Source organism: Rhinopithecus roxellana, chromosome 5, assembly GCF_007565055.1.
Source record: "Rhinopithecus roxellana isolate Shanxi Qingling chromosome 5, ASM756505v1, whole genome shotgun sequence".
Taxonomy (NCBI): domain Eukaryota; kingdom Metazoa; phylum Chordata; class Mammalia; order Primates; family Cercopithecidae; genus Rhinopithecus; species Rhinopithecus roxellana.
Window position 1 is genome coordinate 12,029,471 of NC_044553.1, and position 26,682 is coordinate 12,056,152.

The 26,682-nt window shown below is 33.9% G+C and overlaps 1 protein-coding gene across 7 annotated transcripts in view; it reads left to right on the forward strand.

Annotated features, from left to right (window-relative positions):
- The window catches only part of KTN1 (kinectin 1), a 109,572-nt gene that overhangs the window by 76,922 nt on the left and 5,968 nt on the right, over positions 1–26,682 (forward strand). For 2 of the 7 annotated variants that reach the window (XM_030929781.1, XM_030929782.1), the window contains 18 exons: positions 104–141; positions 1,080–1,170; positions 1,247–1,315; positions 1,781–1,818; positions 4,274–4,364; positions 6,723–6,791; positions 7,844–7,881; positions 9,675–9,765; positions 12,100–12,186; positions 15,394–15,483; positions 18,847–18,927; positions 19,683–19,772; positions 19,903–19,995; positions 20,769–20,840; positions 21,068–21,151; positions 21,311–21,394; positions 23,942–24,025; positions 26,442–26,534. In XM_030929781.1, coding sequence (XP_030785641.1) covers positions 104–141; positions 1,080–1,170; positions 1,247–1,315; positions 1,781–1,818; positions 4,274–4,364; positions 6,723–6,791; positions 7,844–7,881; positions 9,675–9,765; positions 12,100–12,186; positions 15,394–15,483; positions 18,847–18,927; positions 19,683–19,772; positions 19,903–19,995; positions 20,769–20,840; positions 21,068–21,151; positions 21,311–21,394; positions 23,942–24,025; positions 26,442–26,534 — 1,383 coding nt within the window. The remainder of the gene's footprint in view (positions 1–103; positions 142–1,079; positions 1,171–1,246; positions 1,316–1,780; positions 1,819–4,273; positions 4,365–6,722; positions 6,792–7,843; positions 7,882–9,674; positions 9,766–12,099; positions 12,187–15,393; positions 15,484–18,846; positions 18,928–19,682; positions 19,773–19,902; positions 19,996–20,768; positions 20,841–21,067; positions 21,152–21,310; positions 21,395–23,941; positions 24,026–26,441; positions 26,535–26,682) is intronic. The other 5 variants (XM_030929783.1, XM_030929785.1, XM_030929784.1 and 2 more) reach the window with 4 other exon arrangements.

Genomic DNA, 26,682 nt, shown 5'->3' on the forward strand with positions numbered 1-26,682 from the left:
AGTTTCTTTGTAATTTGAAATGTACACATTATAAAGACTTATAAAGCTTAATAAGTTAAATTGAAAGGATTATTAATAGATTTTTCTGTCCTTTGTATTTCAGTTATCTATCACTTCCCAAGTTCAGGAGCTTCAGAACTTGTAAGTACCATTTATCTCATTTCCTTTTACTGTTTTTTTCATGAGTTAAATAGAAGTATAATGAAAATTATAGCTTCTTGATTTCAAGTGGTGTTTTAGAAAATACAAAAATACTAATTATCTCAAAACTCCTAAGGGCCCTAAGTTTCTTATTTGGCTTTAACCTGTAAGTTATTTTGTGGGAAGGAGGTAAGAAGTCTTTTCATGATTTATAATCTGAATATAACTCCAAATTGAGATGTTGCTCTTTGCCTGTTTTAATAGCCATGTGAAATTGGTATCTTTCACATCCAGAACAATCGTAGTAAGTTTTCCAGATTTGTTTGTATAGACTTAAACAAGGTGATACAGGGTAGAGGTAGAGCTAAAATAACTTACTCATATCTGGATATTCAGTGATAGAATGGTTTTCCTTAATCATCCTGTACTTCCTGATTTGATTGTCTCCAAAATCTTCTATGCCTTTTTTTTTTTTTTTTTTTTTTTTTTTTTTTTTTTTTTTTTTTTTGAGATGGAGTCTCGCTCTGTTGCCCAGGCTGGAGTGCAGTGGTGCGATCTTGGCTCACTGCAAGCTTCACCTCCCGGGTTCAAGTGATTGTCTTGCCTCAGCCTCCTGAGTAGCTAGTACTACAGGCATGCATCTCCACGCCTGGCTAATTTTTTTGTATTTTTGGTAGAGACAGGGTTTCACCGTGTTAGCCAGGATGGTCTTGATCTCCTGACCTCATGGTCCGCCCGCCTCGTCCTTCTATAGTGTTGGGATTACAGGCTTGAGCCACCGCGCGCAGCCTTGTATACCTTTATACTTGATAAGTTTTAGTTTATTTTAATCAGCTGGACTGTGAATACTACCTAAAATATACTTTTTTCAGTGTCTTAAGATTTTTGCTTTTTATGGTCATGTAACATTTTCATTTAGAGTTCTGATTTATTATCAGATTAAAAGGAAAAGAGGAACAGATGAATACCATGAAGGCTGTTTTAGAAGAGAAGGAAAAAGACCTAGCCAATACAGGGAAGTGGTTACAGGTGAGAAGTTAAAAACAATAAAAAATAGCCTTTTTATACTTGACTGTCAATTTAATTTACACCTATTCTGTTTAAGGATCTTCAAGAAGAAAATGAATCTTTAAAAGCCCATGTTCAGGAAGTAGCACAACATAACTTGAAAGAGGTATAGTATAAACAAATTACCAGCATGTTACATAAGGAATGAGAAATCTTTGTTTACGGTATTAGAAAGTCAAGATGTTAATATGTTCTGAGTTTCTTTGCCAGAAAAATTATGTTGTACCATGGTTCTGTTGTTAAGTAAGTTAACTTTTATTTCTGGCAAATCATACTTAACTGCTTAATCTGTCAACCTGAGCCTACAAGCATTTCCTTATATCTACCTTTTCAAATAGACTCTTATCTCATTCTTAACTATCTGTTTAAAGTATTAGTCTTTAATCTTTTAAGAAATAAGTATTAAAAATTGTTTAGTAAAACTCGTTCTGTCCTTTATAAATGGCCTAATCTTAAATTTACTGCACATAATTATGTTTTTGTTTTTACTGGTGGGTGATTCTATATATATGTCGTAGCACCTTTTTTTTTTTTTTAATGTTAGCATTAAAAATGTGATTCTGTTTCTCAGGTCTCTTCTGCATCACAGTTTGAAGAACTTGAGATTGTGTAAGTATGCTCTAAGACAGCATTTTGAAGAGAAGCAAACATCTCATTATTTTCCAGAGTGTGTTCCAATATAATGATGGGTTTCCTGTACGTGATTAACTTTATTGTTAAGTGGAAATTATAATCCAGAGGCAAATAGGCTAAATCTCTGTTGGGTAAAATAAAGGTTATTTAAATGCTTTCAGATACCTGGATTCTTTATCCTTTCCAAATCCATCAAATCCATTTTTTCAATTATTCTTTCTGCAAATATAGACTGGTTTTAAGTTATTTTTTAAAACGAAGTATGCAATTCTTACAGAGATTAAACTTATTTCAAATGAAAATTAGTATTTGAAAGTGTTAGTAACATCTCTGAATTATCCAGGAGACAATTTTAGCCATAATCTTGATAATGGATTTTAAACCTTTCTATAATTTTAATTTATTTATAGGGAAAATGGAACTTGTCATCCTGTGCTGAATAGGAAAAATACTGAATCTAGTCAGCATAAGAGGCATCAGTTTTTGTAGATACTAATCTTAAAAAATGTTTTATTCTAGAGAGTCTGTTGTCTTAAGCTACAACAGGTTACAGTGGTGAGAAAGGGTATCTGGACCTGATCTTTTTGGCCCCCTTTAAAATTGCTCTTAACAAATTTTTCTTGGTGATACCATTACTCTTTATTGATATTTGTTTTAAAGAAGTGTCCTCTTTTAAACTGTCAAGATATTGAGTATATGTATTAGGTTATTATATTTTTAAAAACAAGGAAGATTACTCTGTTTTTGGAAGATTGCTGATTTGTACAATGATTGTCTTTTGGCTATTGTGTAACTGTCAAGGTGCTTATCTCTTATTTGCTTGGAAAGCTTAGGGCAGCATTTCTGGCCTGTTTATAGGGATATGTAGACCATTAAAGTAGGTAATTTTAGGTATATTTCTGCCTTCCATTTTTTTTTTTTTTGCCATTTTCTTTTTTAAATTAATAGATTTTATTTTTTGTGGTGGAGCAGTTTTTATATTTATAGGAAAAAATGAGAGAAATACAGTTTCCATATACTCTTCCCAATTCTCCCTACTGTTAACATCTTGCATTAGCATGGTACATTTGTTACAACGGATGAGCCAGTAGCAGTATATTGTTATCATTGTTATTAACTGAAGTTCATAGTTTCCATTAGGATCACTCTCTGTGGGTTTTAACCAACGTATAATGGCATGTATCCATCATTACAGTATCATACAAAACAGTTTTACTGCCTTAAAAATCTCCTGTGTTTTACCTGTGCATCCCTCCCTCCCTTCCTCCATACCTCTGCAGCACCCTCCCAACCAATGACCTTACTGTCTTCAGAGTTTTACTTTTTCCAGAATATCATAGTTGAAATCATACAGTATATGGCTTTTCTCTTGGCTCTTTTATATTGGCTCTTTTCTCTTTTTTTGGGACAGAGTCTTTCTCTGTGGCCCAGGCTGGAGTACATGGAATGCAGAGGTGTGATCATGGCTCACTGCAGCCAGGACATCCTGGGCTCAAGTGATCCTCTCACCTCAGCCTTTTGAGTAGCTGGGACTACAGGCACATGCCACCATGCCTGGCTAATTTTTTAGAGACAGGGTGTCCCTGTGTTGCCCAGGCTGGTCTTGATATCCTGGACTTGAGTGATCCTCCCACCTTGGCCTCCCAAAATGCTGGGATTATAGGCGTGAGCCACCATGCTCAGCCTTGGATTGGCTTCTTTTACTTAGCAATATATATTTAAGTTTTTCCCTTTTTATGTATCTCACTCTTCATGAATGCTATTTTGTCATTTTTTTCATATAGATTTATAAGCATCTTGAAATTCTAGATCAAGGTGTGGTAGAAATAAGTGTTCAGCTCAACGAATACTTGAGACTCTTTCTGGCATTAGGGATACTGAAATGGATAAGATTTCCTATCCTGAGGAAACCGTTAAACAGATCATTTTGATGGTGGTGTTATGCTATAGGTCTATTGCTTAGGATGACCAGGGCAATTGACATTCACTTGGGCTAGATAAAGATTTACATCTGCATTGGGTAAGGGAAAAACAGATTAAATTATCCATAGCATCTCTTCAATACAAAGGTTATATACATATTTCATAATTTCCAGGGTCAACAAATTATGGCTAAGATTCTTAGGGCAAAATTCCTTGCTTTTTAAGTGGTAATATTTGCAATGATTAGATAAAATATAGTTTTGTTCTTAGTTTTTGTTTTAGAGTTTCTTCCTAGATAAAGCCACATTTGCTTAAGAATTATTAAGTATGACTGAGTAAATGATCCTAGAAGTATCTTTTAAAACAAACTTCTAAGTTGATATAATATGGGGGGAAAAAAAGCTGGTTTGTGTTGTTTCTGCCATCTTTTTTATTAGGGGTGATATTGGAGTCTGGTTTTCCTTTTTTATGTACTTTAGTAAATGTAGATCTTTGTAAAAAATTCTAGGTTGAAAGAAAAGGAAAATGAATTGAAGAGGGTAGAAGCCATGCTAAAAGAGAGGGAGACTGATCTTTCTAGCAAAACAAAGCTGTTACAGGTGAATATGGTGACTTAAAATTAATTATTTTGTAAATTATTGTCTTTGCATGCTTTAAAATAATTTTTAACTGCTGCCAAAAAATAGAGTACAGAATGAATCTCCCTCCCACCCAGATACTAGGTCTCATTATTGGCATATTTTTTGAGTAAGTACCCATGCATAAAATGTGTGTGTATGTATACTTGTTTATAAAATACTCTGTTGAACTATACTAACTTGTAAGTATTTTGCTTCCTTCACAATTAACAGTGTTTTCAAGATCTTTCCATATAAAACACATTTCTGCCCTAACTTTTAATAGTTTTATGATACTGGATGATTATATCATCATCTTCTATTTTTATTTTTGAGACAGAGTCTCGCTGTGTTGCTCAGGCTGGAGTACAGTGGCATGATCTCAGCTCGCTGCAATCTCTGCCTCCTGGATTCAACAGTTCTCCTGCCTCAGCCTCCAGAGTAGCTGGGACTACAGGTGTGCACCACTATGCCCAGCTACTTTTTGTATTTTTTGGTAGAGATGGGGTGCCAGGCTGGTCTCAAACTCCTGACCTCAGGTGATCTGCCCGCCTCGGCCTCCCAAAGTGCTGGGATTATAGGTGTAAGCCACCATACCCAGCGTATATCATTTATATAACCAATCCCAGTTGATGGATACCTGGATTATTTAGGGCTGTTTTTTTCTGCACAAACAATGCAGCAGTGAATATCCTTGTACACGTTTTGAATAGTGTATCTGTATCCTAGAAGTGAAATTCTGGATCAAGGCTTATGCTGGTTTTTTGTTGGTTGAAAGAGATAAATAGAAAATCAGTATCTTCTCACCTTCATGCAGTTAGTATTCACATTACTTACAGAACATTGATTTGAAGTGGTAGCAAATTTGTAGATGCCTACATTGTCTTGGATTAATCTTGCTCACATTACATGCTTCAAGGTTTGAGTCTGTCACATTCCTTCTCCCTCTCATGTAGGTTCATTTTCAATTTTGTTAGACAGTGCTAAATAGACCTCCAAAAGTGTTTTTACTAATTGACACTCTCACCAACTAAGGGCCATTTCCCCTTCTTCCTTTCCAACATTGACAAGGGTAAAAATATTTGATATTATACTTGAAAGATGGTAAGATTATTTTTAATTTGCATTTGATTGTGAGAGAAGTTAAGCATTTTTCATATGTTCAAGCCATTTTTATATGAATTGTCCTTTAATTTTTCCCACCGGGTTGACTCTTTTACTGATTTGTAAGTCTTTTTTATGTAATAAAGGAAATTAAATAACCTTTTGTTATTATACGAGGTGATTTATTTTCCCCATTTTTTCTTCTGACTTGATTTGTGAAGGGGAAAAACCTTTTTGGGAAATTTGAAACTTTTTATGTACTCAAATATAAGTAATTTCCAGAGTTTTAAGTCTTGGGAAGAAAGATGTCTCTCTACGATCATAAAAATATATTCATCTGGGTGTGGTAGTTCACACTAGTAATCCCACCCAGCACTTTGGGAGGCCGTGGCAGGTGGATCTCTTGAGGTCAGGGGTTCGAGACCAAACATGGCCAACATGATGAAACCCCGACTCTACTAAAATAATATAAAAATTAGCCAGGCATGGTGGCAGGTGCCTGTAGTCCCAGCTACTCGGGAAGCTGAGACAGGAGAATCACTTGAACCCAGGAGACAGAGGCTGCAGTGAGCTATGATTGCAACACTGCACTCCAGCCTGGGTGACACAGTGAGACTCCATCTTAAAAATATATATATATATATATATATTTTCTTCTAATATGTTTATAATTCTTTTTGTTTGTTTAGCTTATTTCATGTAATCAGTAAGCTGTAACAATAACATTGTAACCATTAAAAAGAGAAGACTAGCCACATTGTTAAATAATCCATCATAACAATAGTGATTCTGTTACCCAGGGGACATTTGTCAATATCTGAAGACATTTTTGGGTGTCACAGCTGGGGCAGGGGGGATGGGGCATCTAGTGGATGGGTGCCATGGATGCTTCTAAATGTCCGGTAGTGCATAGGATAAACCCCCACAGCAAAGAAAAATATCAAGCCCAAAATGTTACTGGAGTTGAGGTTGATTTGAAATGTCACTTCATACTAAATTCTTAGAGCTATTTGGGTATATTTCTGGATTCTATTTTGTTCCATTGAGACGTGCAAACTCTGCTGCTAGTACTAATATAAATACTCTATATGTTTTAATATAGAGCTTATTACGCACTTTAAAATTATTGCTCTTTTGGAATTTTTCTAGCTTGTATGATCTGTTTCTAGCTCGTATGATCTAAGTTTATGTGGAAAAAAATGTTTAGATACTGATGTTTAATTTTTATTTAATTAGGATGTACAAGATGAAAACAAATTGTTTAAGTCCCAAATTGAGCAGCTTAAACAACAAAACTACCAACAGGTAGGTACTATTAGATGTCTTGCCTTTTACTTAGGTGGCAAAAAAATTATATAACCAGTGACGTATAAGTATTTTTGCCATTTCTGCATTTTTATTGAGAATAAAGTATGTTTTATTTATGTTTATCAAATTTTATATAAAAAAGCAACCTGCTATATCATATCCAAAGTAAAACAAATCTATAATTTATAATGTATACACAAATAATATTATTGCCTGTACTCCAGCTCTGTTTTGTATCTCTGTGTTTTCTGATCCTAGAATTCTTAGCAAGTCGGTTTAAATACCGTAGTGGTTGGCTTACAGATGTGTGTACACACTGTATCTCCCCTCTTCCCAAATGAAACATTGGTAACTGGAGAGAAACAAACAAATGTATCATAAGCGATAGTGTACTACTATTTAAAAGAGGTTTTCACGTTACAATTCTGCTTGGTAAAAACAAAAATGTGTTTTTATAAAAGATGCTACCCAAAATAGCCTTTAAATTAATTTATGAATGTATATGGATAGACTTGATAGTATTTTGAGAAACAAATGGAGTCCTTGCAAACAAGAAGCTTGAGAGATTATTATCACTAAGGAATAAATACCATATATGAAGGGATGTGTACCTTTGCATGTTGATGTATAATTAACTTTTTGTTAAACGTGAGGAAACATAACTTAGTATTTCCTTTGATTTCATTTCTGGTATTTTTTTTTTTTTTTTAACTTGGAAGCTTAACATTTTTATGTAGTCAAATATGAATTGTGCAGTTTGAAAATTTAAGGTATGCTTCCATACACATAGTGGGAAATTGATAAATACTTACTAAATGAAGAGTTTAAGTATGTTGCGACAGTAAAGATTGGATTTGGCATTCAATACATTTTACAGATTTGTACATGTTTTTATTAAAATTACTTGATTAAAGTCAGGGTGACTTTTATATGAATTATGTGCTATTTTTCCTTTTGTTGTTTTCTTAATTTATATCTGAGAAAAGCTTCAGTGTTTTTAAGTCTCCTGAAAAGTTTCGTTTTGAAATAACATTTAACTCTTTTGATAGGCATCTTCTTTTCCCCCTCATGAAGAGTTATTAAAAGTGTAAGTAATAAGTTTGATTCACAGTATATAAAGTAGTGACTATTTTTTATGTGATAAACCATTCTCAAATAAGCAGTTTAGTGTAACTTCAAATGGCACCTGATTTTTACAGTTCTATTTGGATATCTTGAATTACCGTTTGGAGTTGAGTGGTACCTTTGGCTAAGATGCTTTTTTTAATAGTATTTGGATTTGAATATTTTGTTGAGGGAGATGTTTGTTTTTGTTTTTTTAGGCATTCAGATCAAGTTAAACTATACTTTGCAGAGTTTTCTAAATCACCTTCTGTTATCTCAGTTATCTTACTGGGTCTTCTTCTAGGTGTGATTGTGTAATTGAATGATGCAAATTTTGGCTTAGCTTCATTTTTTAAAGAAATTTTAGGTTAGATGTGGTAGCTCATGCCTGTAATCCCAGCACTTGGGGAGACTGAGGCGGGAGGATTGCTGAGCCCAGGGATTTGAGATCAGCCTGGGCAACATAGTCAGACCTCGTCTCTACAAAAAGTTTAGAAATTCCGGGTGTGGTGGCATGCACCTGTGGTCCCAACTACTCCAGAGGCTGAAGTGGGAGGATCTTTTGAGTCCAGGAAGTTCACACCATTGCACTCCAGCGTGGCACCAAGAAAAAAAAATATATATATATGTAGTCTTTATGATTGTCTTTCTTAAGGAGATTTTTTTTTAACTGATACATTTTTCTTGTTAGCCTGTAATTTTCTCTGTGAGGCTACATTTAAGGTCATTTCACATAAGTTAGTGTGTTTCAACATGTTAAAATGTCAACCACATTAAGTATATTAATAGATGATGTAAGTGATCTATCATCGGGAATATTGTTAATTTTTTTTTTTTTAAATAATCTAAATGTTTTTCCATCTTGGTTTACAGAGTTACTTGTTTACTAGTTTAGAATTATTGACTGTTAAATTGAGTCTTGAGTTTGACTATATAGAGCAAAAAGGTTGGCAAACATTTTCTGTGAAGGCCTTGATAGCATTTTAGGCCTGTGGGACACATAGGTCTGTTTTATACATGTGTATATATATGTGTATATGTGTGTACATGTATAAATAAAACAACACTTTAAAAATGTAGAAACAGCTCTTAGTTCGAGGACCTACAGAAACAGACTGTGGAGTGGGCCCATAGCCTTAGTTTGCCAGCTTCTTACATAGACACTGATTCTCAGCGAAGAGCTATTTGTTACTTAACTTTCTACTCCAGCCACTCTCAACTGTAACAGAATCAAATTATGAATCTTTGCCATTGCATTCTGCGTTTCTGGGAAACAGTAGCAGAAAAAAACATGAATGCTGAGATTGGTATGAAAATGGCAAGAAAACACTGAGCTCACTTTAATATTATACTTTTGTTATGGGTTAGCCATTTAAAGTTATAACTGATTTCATTGCCCTCTGGGAAGAAAAATATTTAAGGGACTGCTTCTCCATCCATTTTAACTCCTCTGAAAATAGCTACTGTGTACTGACCCAAGTAAAAATATAAATAGCTACAACAGTTAATATATTCATAAACTGTTTCTTAGGGAATGAGATTTCTCTTTAGCACAAGCCTAAGCGTACCATATTAGGTATAAAAACTTAGAAATCATTTCTGAAATTTATAGGATGGGCTTTCGATGTTAAACAGTAGGTAGACTCTTTAATGTACTTTTCAAGGTACCATTTCTTGATATTCTTATTTTGTAGTAACAAATGTTGATAGGTAGGGATCTGAGTTGTATTACTGTTTACCTAAAATCTTGCTACACGTATTCATGTTCTGGTTTAGAATTTCAGAAAGAGAGAAAGAAATAAGTGGTCTCTGGAATGAGTTAGATTCTTTGAAGGATGCAGTTGAACACCAAAGGAAGAAAAACAATGTAAGTAAATCTTAATCAGAATGAAGCTTTTCTTTTTATTACTTTAACACTGAAATATGGTCCAGGAATTTTTTTTTTTAATCTATTTTTACTTTAGATTTCTTAATCTTTGTGAGAAAGTACTATTTTCTGTGTGTAGTTTTTTCAGGGGGTGGGGCATTATTGGAGAACAGTTTTTTAAAAATAAGTGAAAAGAGTTCTTATTCTTATAAATATTTAAATGTTGAAGTTATAATTATTACACCTTTAGTTATTTTTAAAAACTAAAAGTGCAGTTGACTTTTTGATGAACTTTTATTTGGAAAACATGTTTTTTCAGCTTGGTATTTTAAAATCAAAGGTATTTCCTCTTAGATTGGACTGGCCTTTTTGTAAACCGAAAGTAATACCAGTATTCAAACCCAGTATACTCAGTAATGAGGTCTTTTGAAAGCCTTCTGGTTTTTTTTTTTTTTTAAAGACAGGGTCTTCCTCTGTCGCCTAGACTGAAAGTAGCATGAACTTGGCTCACTGCAACCTCTGCCTCCTGGGTTCAGGTGATTCTCCTGCCTCACCCTCCCGAGTAGCTGGAATTACAGGTGTGCACCGCCACACCCAGCTAATTTTTTTTGTATTTTTAGTAGAGATAGGGTTTTACCATGTTGGCCAGGCTGGTCTCGAACTCCTGACCTCAAGTGATCCACCTGCCTCGGCCTCCCAAAGTGCTGGGATTATAGGTATGAGCCATGGCACCTGGCCAGAACCTCTCATTTTTAACTGAGAGGTGGTTCAAGTTTTGGTAATTAAGTGTGTTAGAGGCTATAGAACCTAACTATGTTTATACTAGAAAGGGTAGTGCTTTCAGAAATACGAATCCTAATAACTTACTGAGTAGACAAATAATGAATTTAGTAGAATCTCTTAAATTTTCTCATACCAGAGGGCAACACCTATAAGTAAGAGTCCAAGCATTCTTGCTAGAGAAGAAATTTTTGTACACTGTAGTGTGATTGCTAACACTTGAGCAAGGGTAAACTGTTACTGAAATCTAAGGGAGTATTGCTAGTAAATGGATGTGTGTTTTCTATTTTTCAAAGTTTGCATTAAATTGTTAATTTAACAAGTTGACATTTTCTTGTACCCCTGAGTTTGTCAAAATTAGGTACATGAATTGCTGCTTGTGTGTTGGTATAACAGTACTAACAGCATTGCTTAGCCACAAAACTTGAGGTGAACTTGCCAATATACTGCTAACATCTTAACTGTGTTTTATTATTGGGATTCTGAGATAAGGAGGGCATGGTAATGCAGCAGCATCAGCAGCAGCAGCGCTGGAGACATTGAACCCTTGTGAAAAGAGCCAGGACACTGGAGGCCAGCAGATAGCAGTGTCAGTCTTTCCTTTTAGTTCTGCCACTTCATTTTCTCTGTGTACTTGGCTCAGTTTCCTAACTTACTTGAGCTGTGGTTTCCCTATCTATAGAATGGGAATAAATACTTCATGCGGTTGTTGTAACGATGAGAATTTGTGAACTGCCAAATAGAGTGGTTGGCATATATTAAGTAATAAATGGTGATTATTGGCTTTTTATTTTTTGTTGTTGGTTTTTATCTGTTTAGATTTCTCATTCTGGAAAAAAGACTGAAATATAGAAGATTATATTTATAGTTGTGAATGAAATGCTGTTAAAATCCAGATCTCTCAATTTTTAATAACCTCTGTCTCCTCCAAGAGAATCTATTTTATAGCCTTCCAGCCTTCCCCTTTGCTTTGATCAACTAGCTCATACAATTCATGTAAGGTTGTTTTGTGGCATGAATGTTAGGCCATGCCAAGAAAGACATAGAACACAGTGGGTTACTATGGGATTCCTAGGTAGATTTGAAACATGTTAATTGTATTAAAACATAGAGAAAAAAATGTTACACTGCAGTGGAAAGTCCTATGAGTGTTATTGGGCCTTGTTTAAACATCACATGAAAAGCTTTTTGTAATACTTCTATATTTGCTCTGTCTTTAATCTTCTAATATTCAATGTACCTGAAATCATGTATGTATTCTTGGTTTGTGTCTTTACTTTTGAATGCTTTCTTCTTTGTCACATGTGCATAGTAGTTATTTTAAAAGCTGGCCTATTTGGTATATATACTAAAACATGGAAAGTGGGCGTCTTTATTTTCTCATTCAAACTTCTAAACATTGCTTTTTATTTTTTTGCTAATATGCATATTTTCCCATTGAAATAATTTTGCAGTAACCAGCATTTAAATGCAGTGCAAAATACTGATGAAGTAAAAAAGCAAAAATCTTTCAATAATGGATAAACTGAAATCATTCTTTCTAAAAATGATTAGGACCTTCGGGAGAAAAACTGGGAAGCAATGGAAGCATTGGCATCAACTGAAAAAATGCTGCAGGACAAAGTGAACAAGACTTCCAAGGTTGTAATGCTAACTCCTAGAAACAATCCACTGAACAGAGAAAATCTGCAGCTTGTCTTAAAATCAGACTAAAGCATTTACTTTTACTGCAATTTAAATATAAAATCTCCTTGTCCACATTTATCATCTCTATCATCTCTGCTTTTTTCATCTACTCCTTGAAGCTTTAATTTTGGGCATGCTGATTTGTTGTGATTACCTGATTGTTTGGGCTTTGTTGAGCACAACTTTAAGCTGAAGAGTCTCAGAAGACTGATGTTAACCTCTTGTCAGACAATATGCGCCTTTTGGGTTGGTTAAGATAACTTTCATGAAAACTTTGAACCAAAGAAATCTAGGTGAATTAACAAACACATTTGAATATGTAGGATGTGCCATAAACTAGGTGTTTTGGAGGGCACACCAAGATGTCACAAATAAGGTAGAAAAATGTTAAAAGTCTTGAATACAGGAAAGGCATCAACTTTCGGTATGTTGCTGGGAATGATTCCTTAGAGGTGGTGGACTGAAACTTCATATATTACTGGATAGCAATGACATATATGGCATGTTTAGATGAAATATTACTGTCAAGGGATAATTCTCTTGACCAGAGTATGTGAAGTACTCCTGAAATACATAGCCCCCTTTGTCTTCAGAACAATGGAGGACATTCTCCTTGAGCTCAAGTTGTACCATTGGGTGTGAAGATTTCTAATGAATTGTCATAGAGAGGTTGTTTTTAAAGATTGAGAAACTTGAATCTGCCAGTCCAGTCAAGTATTTTGAAAATTCCTGCCAAAAATAAATGTGAAACAGGGCCATTGAATTTTGCAGATAGGTAAATGAAGGAACCTACATGATTTATTTTAGCACTGTGAAAATATTTTGTGTGCCATTGTACTCTATTGAATCTTTAATATAAGTCTTAGTGACACCTGAAGGAATTTTTAAGTATAAAATAGTTCTGTGATTTTTTTTTTAAGCAAGTATACGTTTATAGTTATGTTTCCTATAGCTTAGTGGATTTGTGTTTAACTATATCCCTATTCATCTAGCCATAATTTTCAGTAAAGGTTAAATTCGAGATAGCTGGGAGGTATATGGGACCACAGAGTAGGAAAATCTAGGTCAGAGAGGACGTTTTATTGGGACATTTCATTATTTCATTGGGAGTGGTTGCAATTGTACAGTCATTTCTGTCAGCAATGAGGGTTTTAGTGTGGTTTCTGGTTGTTTCTATTACTTTGTTTTTGACGGTTAAGAGCCACCTTTTTGGTTTTATTTTGTTAGTGAGACTGGGTATCTGGGTGCTCATCATGCCATTCCTACAAGAAGTTATATGCTACTTGCCATAGGCATTTTTGCATTTTATGATTCTAAAAGAAAGCTAGAATTTTTGTGCATGATGCCTTCTTGCATAGCTAAAGATCTGCAGAGAATAGAATAGAAAGTCTTCTATATTTCAATGGAATTTAGACAGTCCTTAGATAGCATAGGTGAAAGGGATGTTGATTGACCCAGTGCTGTAAATTACGTTGTGATGAGAAGGAACTATGGGAAACACTTTCAGTATTTTAACTAGAAATAAGTTACGGTCAGCTTACCTAAAATGTAAAGAGGATGATATATGCTGTCTTTACAGGATTATTTTTAAAGGCTAAATACTCTTGAGGAGCTACTGAAAAAAACTTGTATACATTTCACTTAAAGATGGTATGCAAATTATAGTTCAGTTTCAATATTAGATCTTTCCCAGATGTTAAAGTGGAATGGAAATTGCTATCAGTAACCAAACTACTATATCAGATGAAAACTTCTTAGATAAAATTGTTGATACCAAATAAAAGTAACTTCCCATGTTTGTGGGTCTTGGTTATGTTAGACACTTTGTTCTTTTAGTCTGTTTTTTTCCTTGGAAGTTTTCAAAAAGCTGTTCCTCAGTGTTTCTTTTCCTAACCGGTTTTCTTTAAAGATTACTGCTTTGGTCAAATGATAAGAATTACCTCTTAAAGTCCTTGAAGTAGCATTAATTATTTTCCTTATTTTATGTAGTTAGGTGTATTCCTGAAAATTAGTGGACTTCATTGAATTATTGAAAATACCTTATGAAAACACCTATTGTAAAAATCTGCTGATCTTTAACAGCTTTTTGTGTGTATGGAAAATGGCAAGATCTGCAGCTGTTTATTGTGTAAAGTTTCATGTGATTAGATTTTCTAAAATTGAAGTGTGTAGACCTTGAATCAGTGATAGATTTCAAATTTCACATCTAAATGTTGGGGGAAAGATATGGTTGAGATGTTTCTAGCTTGCTTGCCTTCTTGTCACCTGTTGAACTTTGTGACTGTTGTTTTTAGATGATTTTCTTGGCTTGGTTTAGATGTGCATTTTTATAGGGGTCTTTGTTTTGTTTTTTAAATCTCGTGGAGGTAGTTTGAATGTTAGATTTTTTTTTTTTTTTGGTGTGTGATAAGTCATTACCCTAATTTTGACAAACCATGGTTTTGAGTTATAATTGATATCCTTTAGACTTGGATTTAATATCAGCAAATTTAGTCTTACACGTTTGTAATATTTGTAAATTTATAGCAGAGTCCATATACAAGTGTCAGAACTAGTTTTTATGATGTGTGGCATTAGTGAAGTAATACGCCATCAGTTGCTCCTTGTTCTTTTTCCCATTTATATCATCCATCAGATTTTGATGGTCCTCCTTGTTTAGCATAAATACTTCACATGACCTTGAAGTTGGAAATAAGGAAGTTACCATTTTAATGCCATGACATTATATGGTCCATAAGTGATGCATTTTTTTAATAGAGATATACCAGCCAATAAACCTCAGTTGTGTTCCTCCAATGTGTATTTTCTGCTATAGGTAGTTTATGAAGTTTTAGCTATAAGAAATGTTTTTTGTGTGTCTATTTTTGAAGTGTTCCTGGACAGGCAAATCACTTGATTTCTAAATGCCAAGGAAAATGTCCATATTGTCAGATACTGCTAAGGCATTATTTGATATTTAGGATGCTTTAGAGATTTTGCAGATTTTTTCTTATGGGAGCATTTTAATATCTTTAAGTGGGAAATTTTAACATTTATCAGTATTAAAATTTTTTTTTTAACTTTTTCTTCCTGTAGAATTTAAGACACCATAGTTTTTTCTTTTCTGTTTTTTAAAAAATTCTGTGATCTTGTGAGTTTGATTTGGTTCATCTTCCGCTTTAGGAAAGACAACAACAGGTGGAAGCTGTTGAGTTGGAGGCTAAAGAAGTTCTCAAAAAATTATTTCCAAAGGTGTCTGTCCCTTCTAATTTGGTAAGACTAATTTATTATTTTTTTAACATGATGACATTATTCAGGAAAGGTATGAATAAGCAACATCACATTTGCACTCCACTTGGTTTCAGTAGAGTGCTGATTCCTTGATCTTTCCCATTGTTAAGCGGGTGCTTTTCAGTAAAGATTAATAACTTGATTCAAAACTGATTTTTATTTACCTGATACTTTTGTTTCTATAACATTTTATGAGACATTATTTAGAGGATTAAAAACATCATTTGGGAAAGAAGTGTTTTTTAATGCTAATAAAACCAATATGGTAACATTCTTAATGGCTTTATTTAAAACTTAATTTTAAGTGATTGCTTCTTAGTTTTAGGAACACTTCCTTAATGTACTTGATACTATGAACCAGGCTCTTTACATTTTAAAACTCAAGATTTTTGGTCATCTATTACCTTCTTCAAGCAGAAATCTTACAGATAATATAGAACAACTTGGTTTATTTGAGGTAGTACCTGTTCTTGTTTGTTCAGAGAATTAACAATAATTATTTGAGGGCAGAGAAAGTCAGTGAATGTGCATGTGAGTTTCCTAAAATAGAGTGTAGGGTCTTTTTTTTTTTTTAATGGAAAACTGTTCAACAGTAGAGAGACAAGCATAATGAGGCCCGATGTACCCAACATCTCTCCATGGCACTTATCAGTGCATGGCATGCGTATAAGCAATCGTGTTTTACCTCCCACCCTGTACTCCCTAGATTATTTTGAAGGAACTCAAACATCAGAGCGTTTCATCCGTAAATATTTCAGTACACATTTCTAAAACATAAGCATTTGTTTTTAAAAAGTATCATATTACACTTCAAAATACATTCTTAATTTTGTATAGTATGTGTTTCTCCGGTTGTCATATAAGTTGTCAATTTTATTAAATAATAACTTATTGTAGTTTGTTTTAATCAGGATCCAAATAAGGTCAGTATGTAACTGGTTTGAGACATCTCTTAGATATTTTTTAATCCACGGGTTCCCCCACTCTTTCTCAGCAACACCCCACCTCCTTTAAAAAAAAACAAAAGACTTAGTGGTTTCCTATGAAGTTTCCCACAGTTTGGATTTAGTTGACTGCATCCCTGTGGTGTTAGCATGTTCCTCTTTCCTTTATGTATCTTTTATGTGTCAAATCTGTAATCAGGAATCTGATTCCTGGTCACATTAAGGCTCAGTATTTGGTAGGGTAGAGTAGGCGCAAGACCACTTCATAGGCAGTGGTGTGCACTTTCATCAGGAGATTCGTAATGTCTGCTTGTCTTCCTTTGGCCCATTGGAACTTATTTAGGTTGGTTACCAAGTCGTTTTGACACAATGCTGCTAAACTTTGATAGCTTCTATGCTTTGTGGTATGATAAGGTGCTCCTGATTTATCATATACATTTCCTGCCCCAAACATAGAATCAACTATTTCTCCAAGGAGCTCTGTGGGTGCTAGGGGTGGGGTAAGTAAACTTAATGGCTTGTTCTATTTGTAGTCTGAGTTAAGTATAGCCTACATTTATTTCAAGTAAGGAGAGAAAACTCCTTTGTTTCCATTGTAACTATCGAGGATATGTTCAGATTTGATCAGTTTAGGAGATCTCTACCACTTTTGAGTTGAACTGATGAAATATCTAGCACCGAGTAAATGTATAGATACGCTATCAGTTCTAGTGCTGTTGTTAAATCGAACCTATGAGAAAGGGTTATTATTAATATATTTATTTTTTTTTCTTTGTGGCATAACCTGTTTTTGTTTCTACTTTATATTTTATTTATGGAAATACTATTGGGGGATGTATTTTTTGGCAGTAGTTTATGAGCCAAGAGAACTAATGATTGATAATTTCTGTTCTTCAAAGATTGTATAAGGGTCACCAACATTAAAAATTTTCTTTTTTAACAGCAATATCATCCACTGTCAGTAACCAAATCTTTTTGACACTATAAATATTTATAAGTCATCATAAGATATGGATGATATTGTTTGGCTTTTGTTCATATACTTGTTAAAAGTTGAATATTTCTGCATATAGTCTACAGGAAATGTACTAAACTTTCTATGTGCTAACATGAGACTCTGGCATTTTAGGTTTGTAAAGATATGAAGGACAATAAGCTATTTACCTTATAAAATAATAAAGCAATAGGCTTCATTAACATTAGGATAAGTCAAGATAATCAGTAGATTTAAAAATATATAAATTTTTTTACTGTTTTGTTGTTTTGCTGAGCAGTCAGCATAGGAGAGATCTAAATTATATGACCTAGAGGGAGATTTACAAACTTTAAGCAACGAAACTAGTTTTTTAACTTATTTTAATTTATGTTGGGTACCAATAGTTGAAACTGTTAAGTAGGATTCTGATAGTGTATATTTAGTCTTGGTTCAGATTTATGTTGTGAGAATGTTAAATAGTGTTTTAAAACTAATTTGATATTATTAAAGGTATTGTACTATGGAGTGACTCAGCATCTACTTGTTTTTTGTTATTTGATAGTTTGCAGAGAATCCTGATTCAGCTGCATATGTAACAGTTTATATTATAGCAGTTAATAAAAATTTCATGAGTTTTTTATCTTAAATTTAATCCAAAGACTTAAGGAATAAGAGGAAATTTGATTTAAAGTATCTGACACACAGATAATCTTTATCAAAGTGTAAAATTCAGATAAGCATCAATAATTTAGAGTAATTTATTCTAAAATGTAGAGTAAATGCCAAAATTGTAATATATGCATATTTACATCAGCTAACCTGTCAGCACAAATTGAGTTTTTGTTGGACTTAAATAAGTAAATGTGTATGCATATCACTTCTCATTAGGATTTTTAAAATACTTAATATTTCCTAATTTGAGATATTTTTTAGAGTCCTTGGAGCATTTTCATAGAATTTGAAATCCTCCAAATGGAACATCTTCAGTTGAACTTTCACTTTATGAACTCAAAATACTTCATTTTTGAGAACTGTTTTATCTGGAAACAGTTTTGAAAAATTATTCTGGGTTTTTTGTGTTTTAAAGATTATTTGTCCTGGTGCTAGTAAGTGGTAGAGGCCAGATTTGAACCCAGGTTTTTCTACCTGCAACTGCAGAATTCAGTTGAAAATATTATTGGTTAGGTATATAATATTTTATTTTCATGGTAGGTACGTAGGTCTGTTTTTAGTGCTTGTTTTTAAAAGTGGGTTATGTCCAACTTACGCAATAGTTACTTTCCTCTTTGAAATTTGTAGCAGTGTCCTATTTGTCTGTGTAGGTTTCTTTTATAATTATCTAATTTGGTTATTTTAAATGTTGGACCTGTTTTATTTAGATTTTTGTTTTTGAAAATTAACGATTTTAACTTTTCTCATCCACAGAGTTATAGTGAATGGTTGCATGGATTTGAAAAGAAGGCAAAAGAATGTATGGCTGGAACTTCAGGGTCAGAGGAGGTTAAGGTTAGTTCAAGAAATGAACTGTTTGTAATTTAAACGTAGAAAAAAGAAGCAAATAAGATTTTGTCTTCTTGAGCTTGGAAAAGATAAAAGATAATCGAATAAGGCTCTTTTGAGAGAGTGTAAGACGGTGATTTCATTTTGTTTAAATTTTAGTTGAAATACAGTAGGTCGTCTTTGCATTTGATTTGTTTACAAAGCTAGTGTTTGCCATTCCTTTCATTCTGTATTTTAATTGTTTCTAAAATTGAATATTTATCTCTTACTATCTTTTTAGCCTAGATTTAAAAAGTAAAGATCAGTCGAGATAGGTAGAATCTCACTGATTTGCTGAAGCATCCCCAAATACATCATTAGAGGTATTTAGAAAGTGGGTTGGTTTTTATCCTTGGCTACTGAAATTGGGGAGATTTATTATTATTGTTTTCTTATATCTCAAGTGGCATGAATAAAATCCTGTTTCCCATGTGTGTAGCATAGGCATTGTGACTGTACTTCACATGTGGGTCTGCTTTGATCTTACCACCTGACTAAAGACTTCAGTACCAAGACTTTTTATTATAGCATTGTTTAATAAAAATGACCAAAGGGGTCATTGAATGAACTTTATTGCTACTTAGAAAGGTCGAAATGTAGTGTGTCATTGTGAAATACTTTGAAATCATTTATCATAATACAGTATTAAGTACTAAAACAAACTTGAAGCACAAAACTTTCTGGTAGAATTATGGAAGTTTTCTTTATTTCATTCTTTGCAGGTTCTAGAGCACAAGTTGAAAGAAGCTGATGAAATGCACACATTGTTACAGCTAGAGTGTGAAAAATACAAATCCGTCCTTGCAGAAACAGTAGGAAATGATTTTTAATCTACATTTTGATTTTACTTTAAATCATTACCTTCTTCCTTCATGGCTTACATAGTTTTTATCTCGGCATTGGAACATGAAGTTTTCAAAACAACTATACTTTTGTCTGTAGGAAGGAATTTTACAGAAGCTACAGAGAAGTGTTGAGCAAGAAGAAAATAAATGGAAAGTTAAGGTCGATGAATCACACAAGACTATTAAACAGGTATTTACAAAAGAAAAGCTTAGAGCAGTGGTTCTCAATGTGTGGGACTTGCCCCAGCAGCATCAGCATCACCATGCACATTCTTGGGCCCCAACCCAGCTACCAAATCCAAAACATGTATGTGGGGTGGCAGCAGTCTGTGTCTTCATGAGCCCTCCAGAACAGTCTAATGCCCACCCAAGTTTGAAAACCACTGGTTTTAAAGTATGACTAAAGGGTAATCATATAGAACGTAGAGTGCTAGTTATAGAACTATTGTGTGATAAGGTAAAGAATACTGGGTTCAAAATCAGTTTTAAAGTATTTAACCCATAATACAGAATTCAAGAAAAAGTTAGTTAGTCATTCTTCTATTTGTGGGACCTGCATGTTACTGTGCAACCTTAATTTTTCTCCCATTTACTTCAGCGTGATAAAGAGTACCATCTGTTCCTCACTTATTTTTTGGGACCAACGTGCAGGATTTATAGTTGCTGATAGTACTCTACTTTAATGCACTTGCAGCATAAATACAGCTGAATATCAGTTAATACTAATCAAAACTTAATCACTTTTAGCTGAGCCTAATATACAAATGGAGTAGGTTTTGACCACAATTTAAATTAAGTTCAACGTGACTCTCATGTTTAAGGTCTTTTAAAATTCAGTAAGATTTTAAATGAGATGCATTTCAACACCTTGGAAGTGTCTTTTAATTGATTCAGAATTCTACAGGATAGAAACCGCTACATCCTTGGTGGTTTACTTGGCCATATAATTGTTTCACATTTCAGATGCAGTCATCATTTACGTCTTCAGAACAAGAGCTAGAGCGATTAAGAAGAGAAAATAAGGATATTGAAAATGTATGTTATTTGATTGTTTTACTTGTAACCTATAGATTTGTTTTTAGCATTAATGGTTGTCTGAAGATGTATGGTTTAAGATTACTTTATAGTTATGCTCTTAATATCTTGGGTAGTGTTTGAGTTGATATAGTTTTATATTCATAAGTGTCATAACTTTGCCTTGTGGGGAAATATTATGAAAGGAAATTTTAAGTGTGTTAACTTTTCCTTTGTTGAATTGCTAGCTGAGAAGAGAACGAGAACATTTGGAAATGGAACTAGAGAAGGCAGAGATGGAACGATCTACCTATGTTACAGAAGTCAGAGAGGTACTTACAACAGAATCTTTTCAAACTTGCTTCACAATTCAGATTAAGTTTATAACAGTGATATTTCAGTATAAGTTGTTTGTGGCAGAGCTTCCGAGTAGCATACAAAACATGGGCTATCATAAGGAGATCAATCTTAAACTCTAAACTTCATTGCAGCTGAAAGATCTGTTGACTGAATTGCAGAAAAAACTTGATGATTCATATTCTGAAGCAGTAAGACAGAATGAAGAGCTAAATTTGGTAAGACGCTTGTCCTCCACTGGGTATCAAGTAGGCACTGAAAACACTTTGTTGACATGTGGAGAAACCATCAAAGCTTTTTTTTCTTTGCTAACATCTTTAGCTTGGCCTTTTTGTAAGTCTAAGATAATCTTCATATTCCAATGATTCCTAAGATTATCTTTCATTTCTTGACTCCTACAATGATCCTTCTTTTCTTAGCTCCTAACAATGGCATGTTTGGCTTCCAGCTCTTTTTCAAAATTTTCCATGTTTTATAAATCCTATTGTCTCAAACAGCAGTCTTTTCTGTGAATAAAGAAATGAAATAAAGGTTGGCTGAGTTACAAAGATTTTCTTCTCAGACTATCATAGTTAATGGGGCCTTTTATTTTCTAACCTAGGAGAAGATTATATTGAAAGCCAAAGACACGTATTCTTCATTCAAGGACAGTAATCCAGTTTCTAATTTTAACCTAGTCTCTCTATATATTATAAATATTAAAAAACATATAAAAGTCTTTATTATCAACATATTATTTAGAGCATGGTAATCCTAAAAGCATAGACTTTGAGATAAAGTTAGTTAAATGTCTTAAAACATATAGTACCCTGTATTCCTATTCTTAAGTTTTCTAAAAACTGTACTGATTGTGACAGACTTAGCTATTAGACAAATATGGCTGTCTTGCTCTCTGTTTCAAACGACAATTGTTATGTCTTCCTTGTGAGTTAAAAATTGTTACAGCACCAGGATTAGATTTTTTTTTTTTAAGTACCTTAATAAACTCTCAGAAGATTACAGTAAGTTTTCTCCTTACCCAGAGTTCACCCTGCCCAGTTTAATTTTCTTTTTAGCATTACTCCATGTACCAAGAAAACTTCAACTCATTTTTTTGTGGTTGGTATCCTATGTTATGGCAAAAATTTATGGGAATCAATTTTTAGAGCTGTATGAAATACAGGTTGTGTATCCTTTATCTGGAATGCTTCGAACCAGCAATTTTTGGGGGGATTTTGGATTATTTGTATTATATGCTTGCTCTGTATGTGTCCCTTATCTGAAAATCCGAAATCTGAAATGCTCCAATGAACATTTCCTTTGAGTGTCATGTCAGTGCTTAAAAAGTTCAGGATTTTGGAGCATTTCAGAGTTTTTCAGATTAGGGATGTTCATACACACACAGCCCTACACACACAGCCCTACACCTCTAATTTTTAAATCTGTTTTATTTACCAATGTTTTACTTTAATTGAACTCATTCACACTGCATTGTGAGACTAGTTCTGTGCTATACATTGCACAGATTAAGAGTGTGATATGTCATGACTGTAAGTCCTCACCCTATAATATGTTTTTAAAAAATCATTTCTAACTAGTTGTTGGAGATTTTACTTATTAACTTTGGTGCTTAGTGGCTGACTCAGCAGTTACATGGTTACATCTCCACTCAGCTTAATGCTTTATTTTGATTTTTTGTCACTCTACTTCTGTCAGGAGATTATTTTGAGTGGTTGATACTTACTTTTTTTCCCTAGTCTTGAGTTTGGAATCTTTATTTTGATGTTTGTTTGCTCAGGATAACTGCTGCTACTTTTTCTGATAAAATAGCTTTGTTTGCCTGTATGTACTTTGTGTGTTCTTCCGCCAAAAGGTTCATTTCTCTGATGGAGAATATTAAAACCCAAAGTTATGTAAAGGAGCAAAATTTATTTGGGTACTTACATAGAGTTCCTCAGATAAAATTTCCAAGTGGAATTTCCCTCTGCCCCACTGCCGCCCCTTTTTAATTCTCCCTCCAATTTTAAATGTCACTGCCTTGTATTTCCACCTTTGGGCCTCCAGAACTGTTTCAAAAGTGCCCATGGGTGGGAAGCAAAAACAATTACCTTATGAGAATAAGAAGAAAGTTTTTTGGGAGCAATGTAGTTCATTTTCCTTGCTCATATTTAATTGGAAAATCAGAGAAGTGGCATTATGTATTTGCATTGGAGTTACAGAACTTTCTGTTTTGACAAATTGGTTATTCATAGGTGTATCGTAAGGCATTTCTTGATGGTATAATTTAGGCCAGTGTGGTCTTGTACTACCCCTTAGTGAAGCCTTAAATGATGGTCAGTATTTTGGGAGTTTTAATTTGATTGGATTTGTAATCTTCTGTTCAATGTCTTTAAAAATATTATATAATTGACTCTTAACTGTATAGATTAAGAAAACTTTTAGAAACTAATGGGTAAAGTATCTGTTTGGCTTTTAATTTGGAATAATTTCAGTGACTATAAATACCGATAACCTTTAAAAGACACTTTACTGGAATTTGATGGTTTTGTTTTTGCATTTGTGGTTTTCTACTCTAAACTGTAGTTCATTTCTGTGGCTTTTCTTATGTTTAGCTTTACAGATGGGAACTTCTACTGCTTAGCCTTTCTATACATCTGGTGCAGCATATTGGCTAATCCACTGTGCATAATAACTGTTAGCAATCCCATTCATTCTTCAGTCCTAGAGGTATCAGCATAATCAAAGAATGACGCAAATTAAGTTAATTGTGATGTTTATTTTTACAGTTGAAGGCACAGTTAAATGAAACACTCACAAAACTTAGAACTGAACAAAATGAAAGACAGAAGGTAGCTGGTGATTTGCATAAGGTAGGCACTGTTTGTCCTAGAGATGTAGTATCATGAGCCTATGTTGTGTGTTGAATCTTAAGCAAAGTTATGCTGCTAATTCTGGATTTGTTGTTTTGCATCATTATATTAACCTTTTATAAATTTAAGCTGCTTGTTATTAGTTACTATTTTGGAACGAAACTTTTTGGCTTGTTTTTCCAGGATTCTTAATTCACCTCATTATTTCATCACATTTCTATATTTAATTGCTTTATAAAGTACAGAGTAAAATTTAGTTGGAGTTATTAAAATTTGGCTGCATCTATATATTTTTTAAAATTGGGATTTGGCTGTGTATTCATTTACAAAGTATTTGTCTCTTAGTTTTTTGGTAAACAAAGTTATAAATTTCTATTTTTTTTTTAGAAGTTTTTCCTTCATTTATTTCTTCATACAAATATATTTTTCCTAATCTCAATGCAAATGAATGATTTTTAGGACTGCATTTCTTTGCATTGGCTTGACAGGTTATTTATAATTCTATTTTGAGATATTTTTAATGGTAGAATTCACATATGCTTATATCAAAGCTGTTTTAGAGCTATGATAGTGTTTATGGGATATATCATCATTAGCAAAACAAATGTCACTCTTTGGAATTGCAAGAACAAGAGGTACGCACATCTTAAATTTTGATAGTATAAAATGGAATCCCAGAAACCCAACAGTAGTACTTTATACTGCTCCCAACATGGTATGAGGACATGTATTTCCCTGTATCCTCACCAGTATTGGATATTGTCTAATGTTTAAATATTTGATATTCTAATAGATTTTAAAAGTTATCTCATTTTTAAAAATAATACTCCTTTTAAAGAGTTGAATTTTTTTTTTTATTCTATATGCTTATAGTTTATAACTGTTATGTAAAAGTCTAGGAATCCGCTAGTGTTTCAGATTATTTTAATGTAGACAGAATGTGAATTTGGGTCTGTTTTAGAGGACAAATTTTGATGCTTACTGCACTGTCATGGTTGAGCAGTCAGTTTACTTTGATACATGATTTTAATTTTTGACCTCTGGCTCAAAATATAAAACACGCAATTTAGCCTAGCAATGTAGTTTCTTAGAAAGTACTTTAAAAATAGTAAACGAGTGCTTAAAGTTACAGATATACCATCTTATTTACAGTAGCTAAGATGGCAATGATAGGGGACAATTAACTGCCCCATACCTATATAGTAGAAATATTGTGCAACATTTGATTGGAAATGCACATAAATATTTGACTAAAAAAAGTTAATAATGGCTGGGTGTGGTGGCTCACGCCTGTAATCCCAGCACTTTGGGAGGCCGAGGTGGGCGGATCACCTGAGGTCAGGAGTTCAAGACCAGCCTGGCCAACATGGTGAAACCCCTGTCTCTACTAAAAATACAAAAATTAGCCAGGAGTGGTGGTGCACACCTGTAGTCTCAGTTACTCAGGAGGCTGAGGTAGGAGAATCTCTTGAACCCAGGAGGCAGAGGTTGCAGCGAGCCAAGATTGCGCCACTGCACTCTAGCCTAGGCGACAGAGCAAGACTCTGTCTTTAAAAAAAAAAAAGTTAATAACATACTTTGTAAAACAGGTAAGTATAAAGCAGTATGTATGTTAAAGCTCATTTATGTAATATTTTCTATAAGCACATAATGTGTAGAGAGGGATCTAAACTGGGGTGGACAAATCCCAAAGCTTTTTTAGGGTTTGTGGGTCACATGTGATCTCTTTAGAATATTTTTGTCTCTTTTTTAACAGAATCCTTTATTTATTATTATTTTTTTTTGAGATGGAGTTTCGCTCTTGTTGCCCAGCCTGGAGTGCAATGGCACTATCTTGGCTCACTGCCACCTCTGCCTCCCAGGTTCAATCGATTCTCCTGCTTCAGCCTCCCTAGTAACTGGGATTACAGGCATGTTCCACCACACCCAGCTAATTTTGTATTTTTAGTAGAGACGGGGTTTCTCCATGTTGGTCAGGCTGGTCTGGAACTCCCGACCTCAGGTGATCCACCCGCCTCAGCCTCCCAAAGTGCTGGGATTACAGGCGTGAGCTACCGTGCCCCACAGCATAACCCTTTAAAAAGTAAAAAACGTTTTTAGCCTGTGTTCTGTACAAAAACAGGCTTTGGGCCAGATTTGGCTAACCTTTAATCTAGATTAATACTAACCTAAATATCAACTGTGGTTATTTCTGTTTTTAAATTTCTTCATACAGTTTCTATATTACTTAAGCTTTTAAAAGCAGTGAACATATGTTCTTATAATCTGGTGGGGGGTGAAGCTATTTTCATTTTGGAGGGAAAAACCTTATTGTTTGAGAGGAGCTTTTATCTTCTACAAAGTGAATAAAATTATTCATTTTTTATGTATTTATCAACTGTATTATTTAGTACCTACCATATTGCTTTCCTTATAGGCTCAACAGTCACTGGAGCTTATCCAGTCAAAAATAGTAAAAGCTGCTGGAGACACTACTGTTATTGAAAATAGTGATGTTTCCCCAGAAACGGTATGTATTTTCTTCATCCCCAGATCTCTGAGCTAGTTACCTTGTGACCTGTGTGAAGAACAAAAATGTATAAGGTCCGTCTCCTAAAGTCATCTTTCTTGAAAATATCCTGTCCCGAAAATGTAGTGTTTTCATTGATGTTTGATCT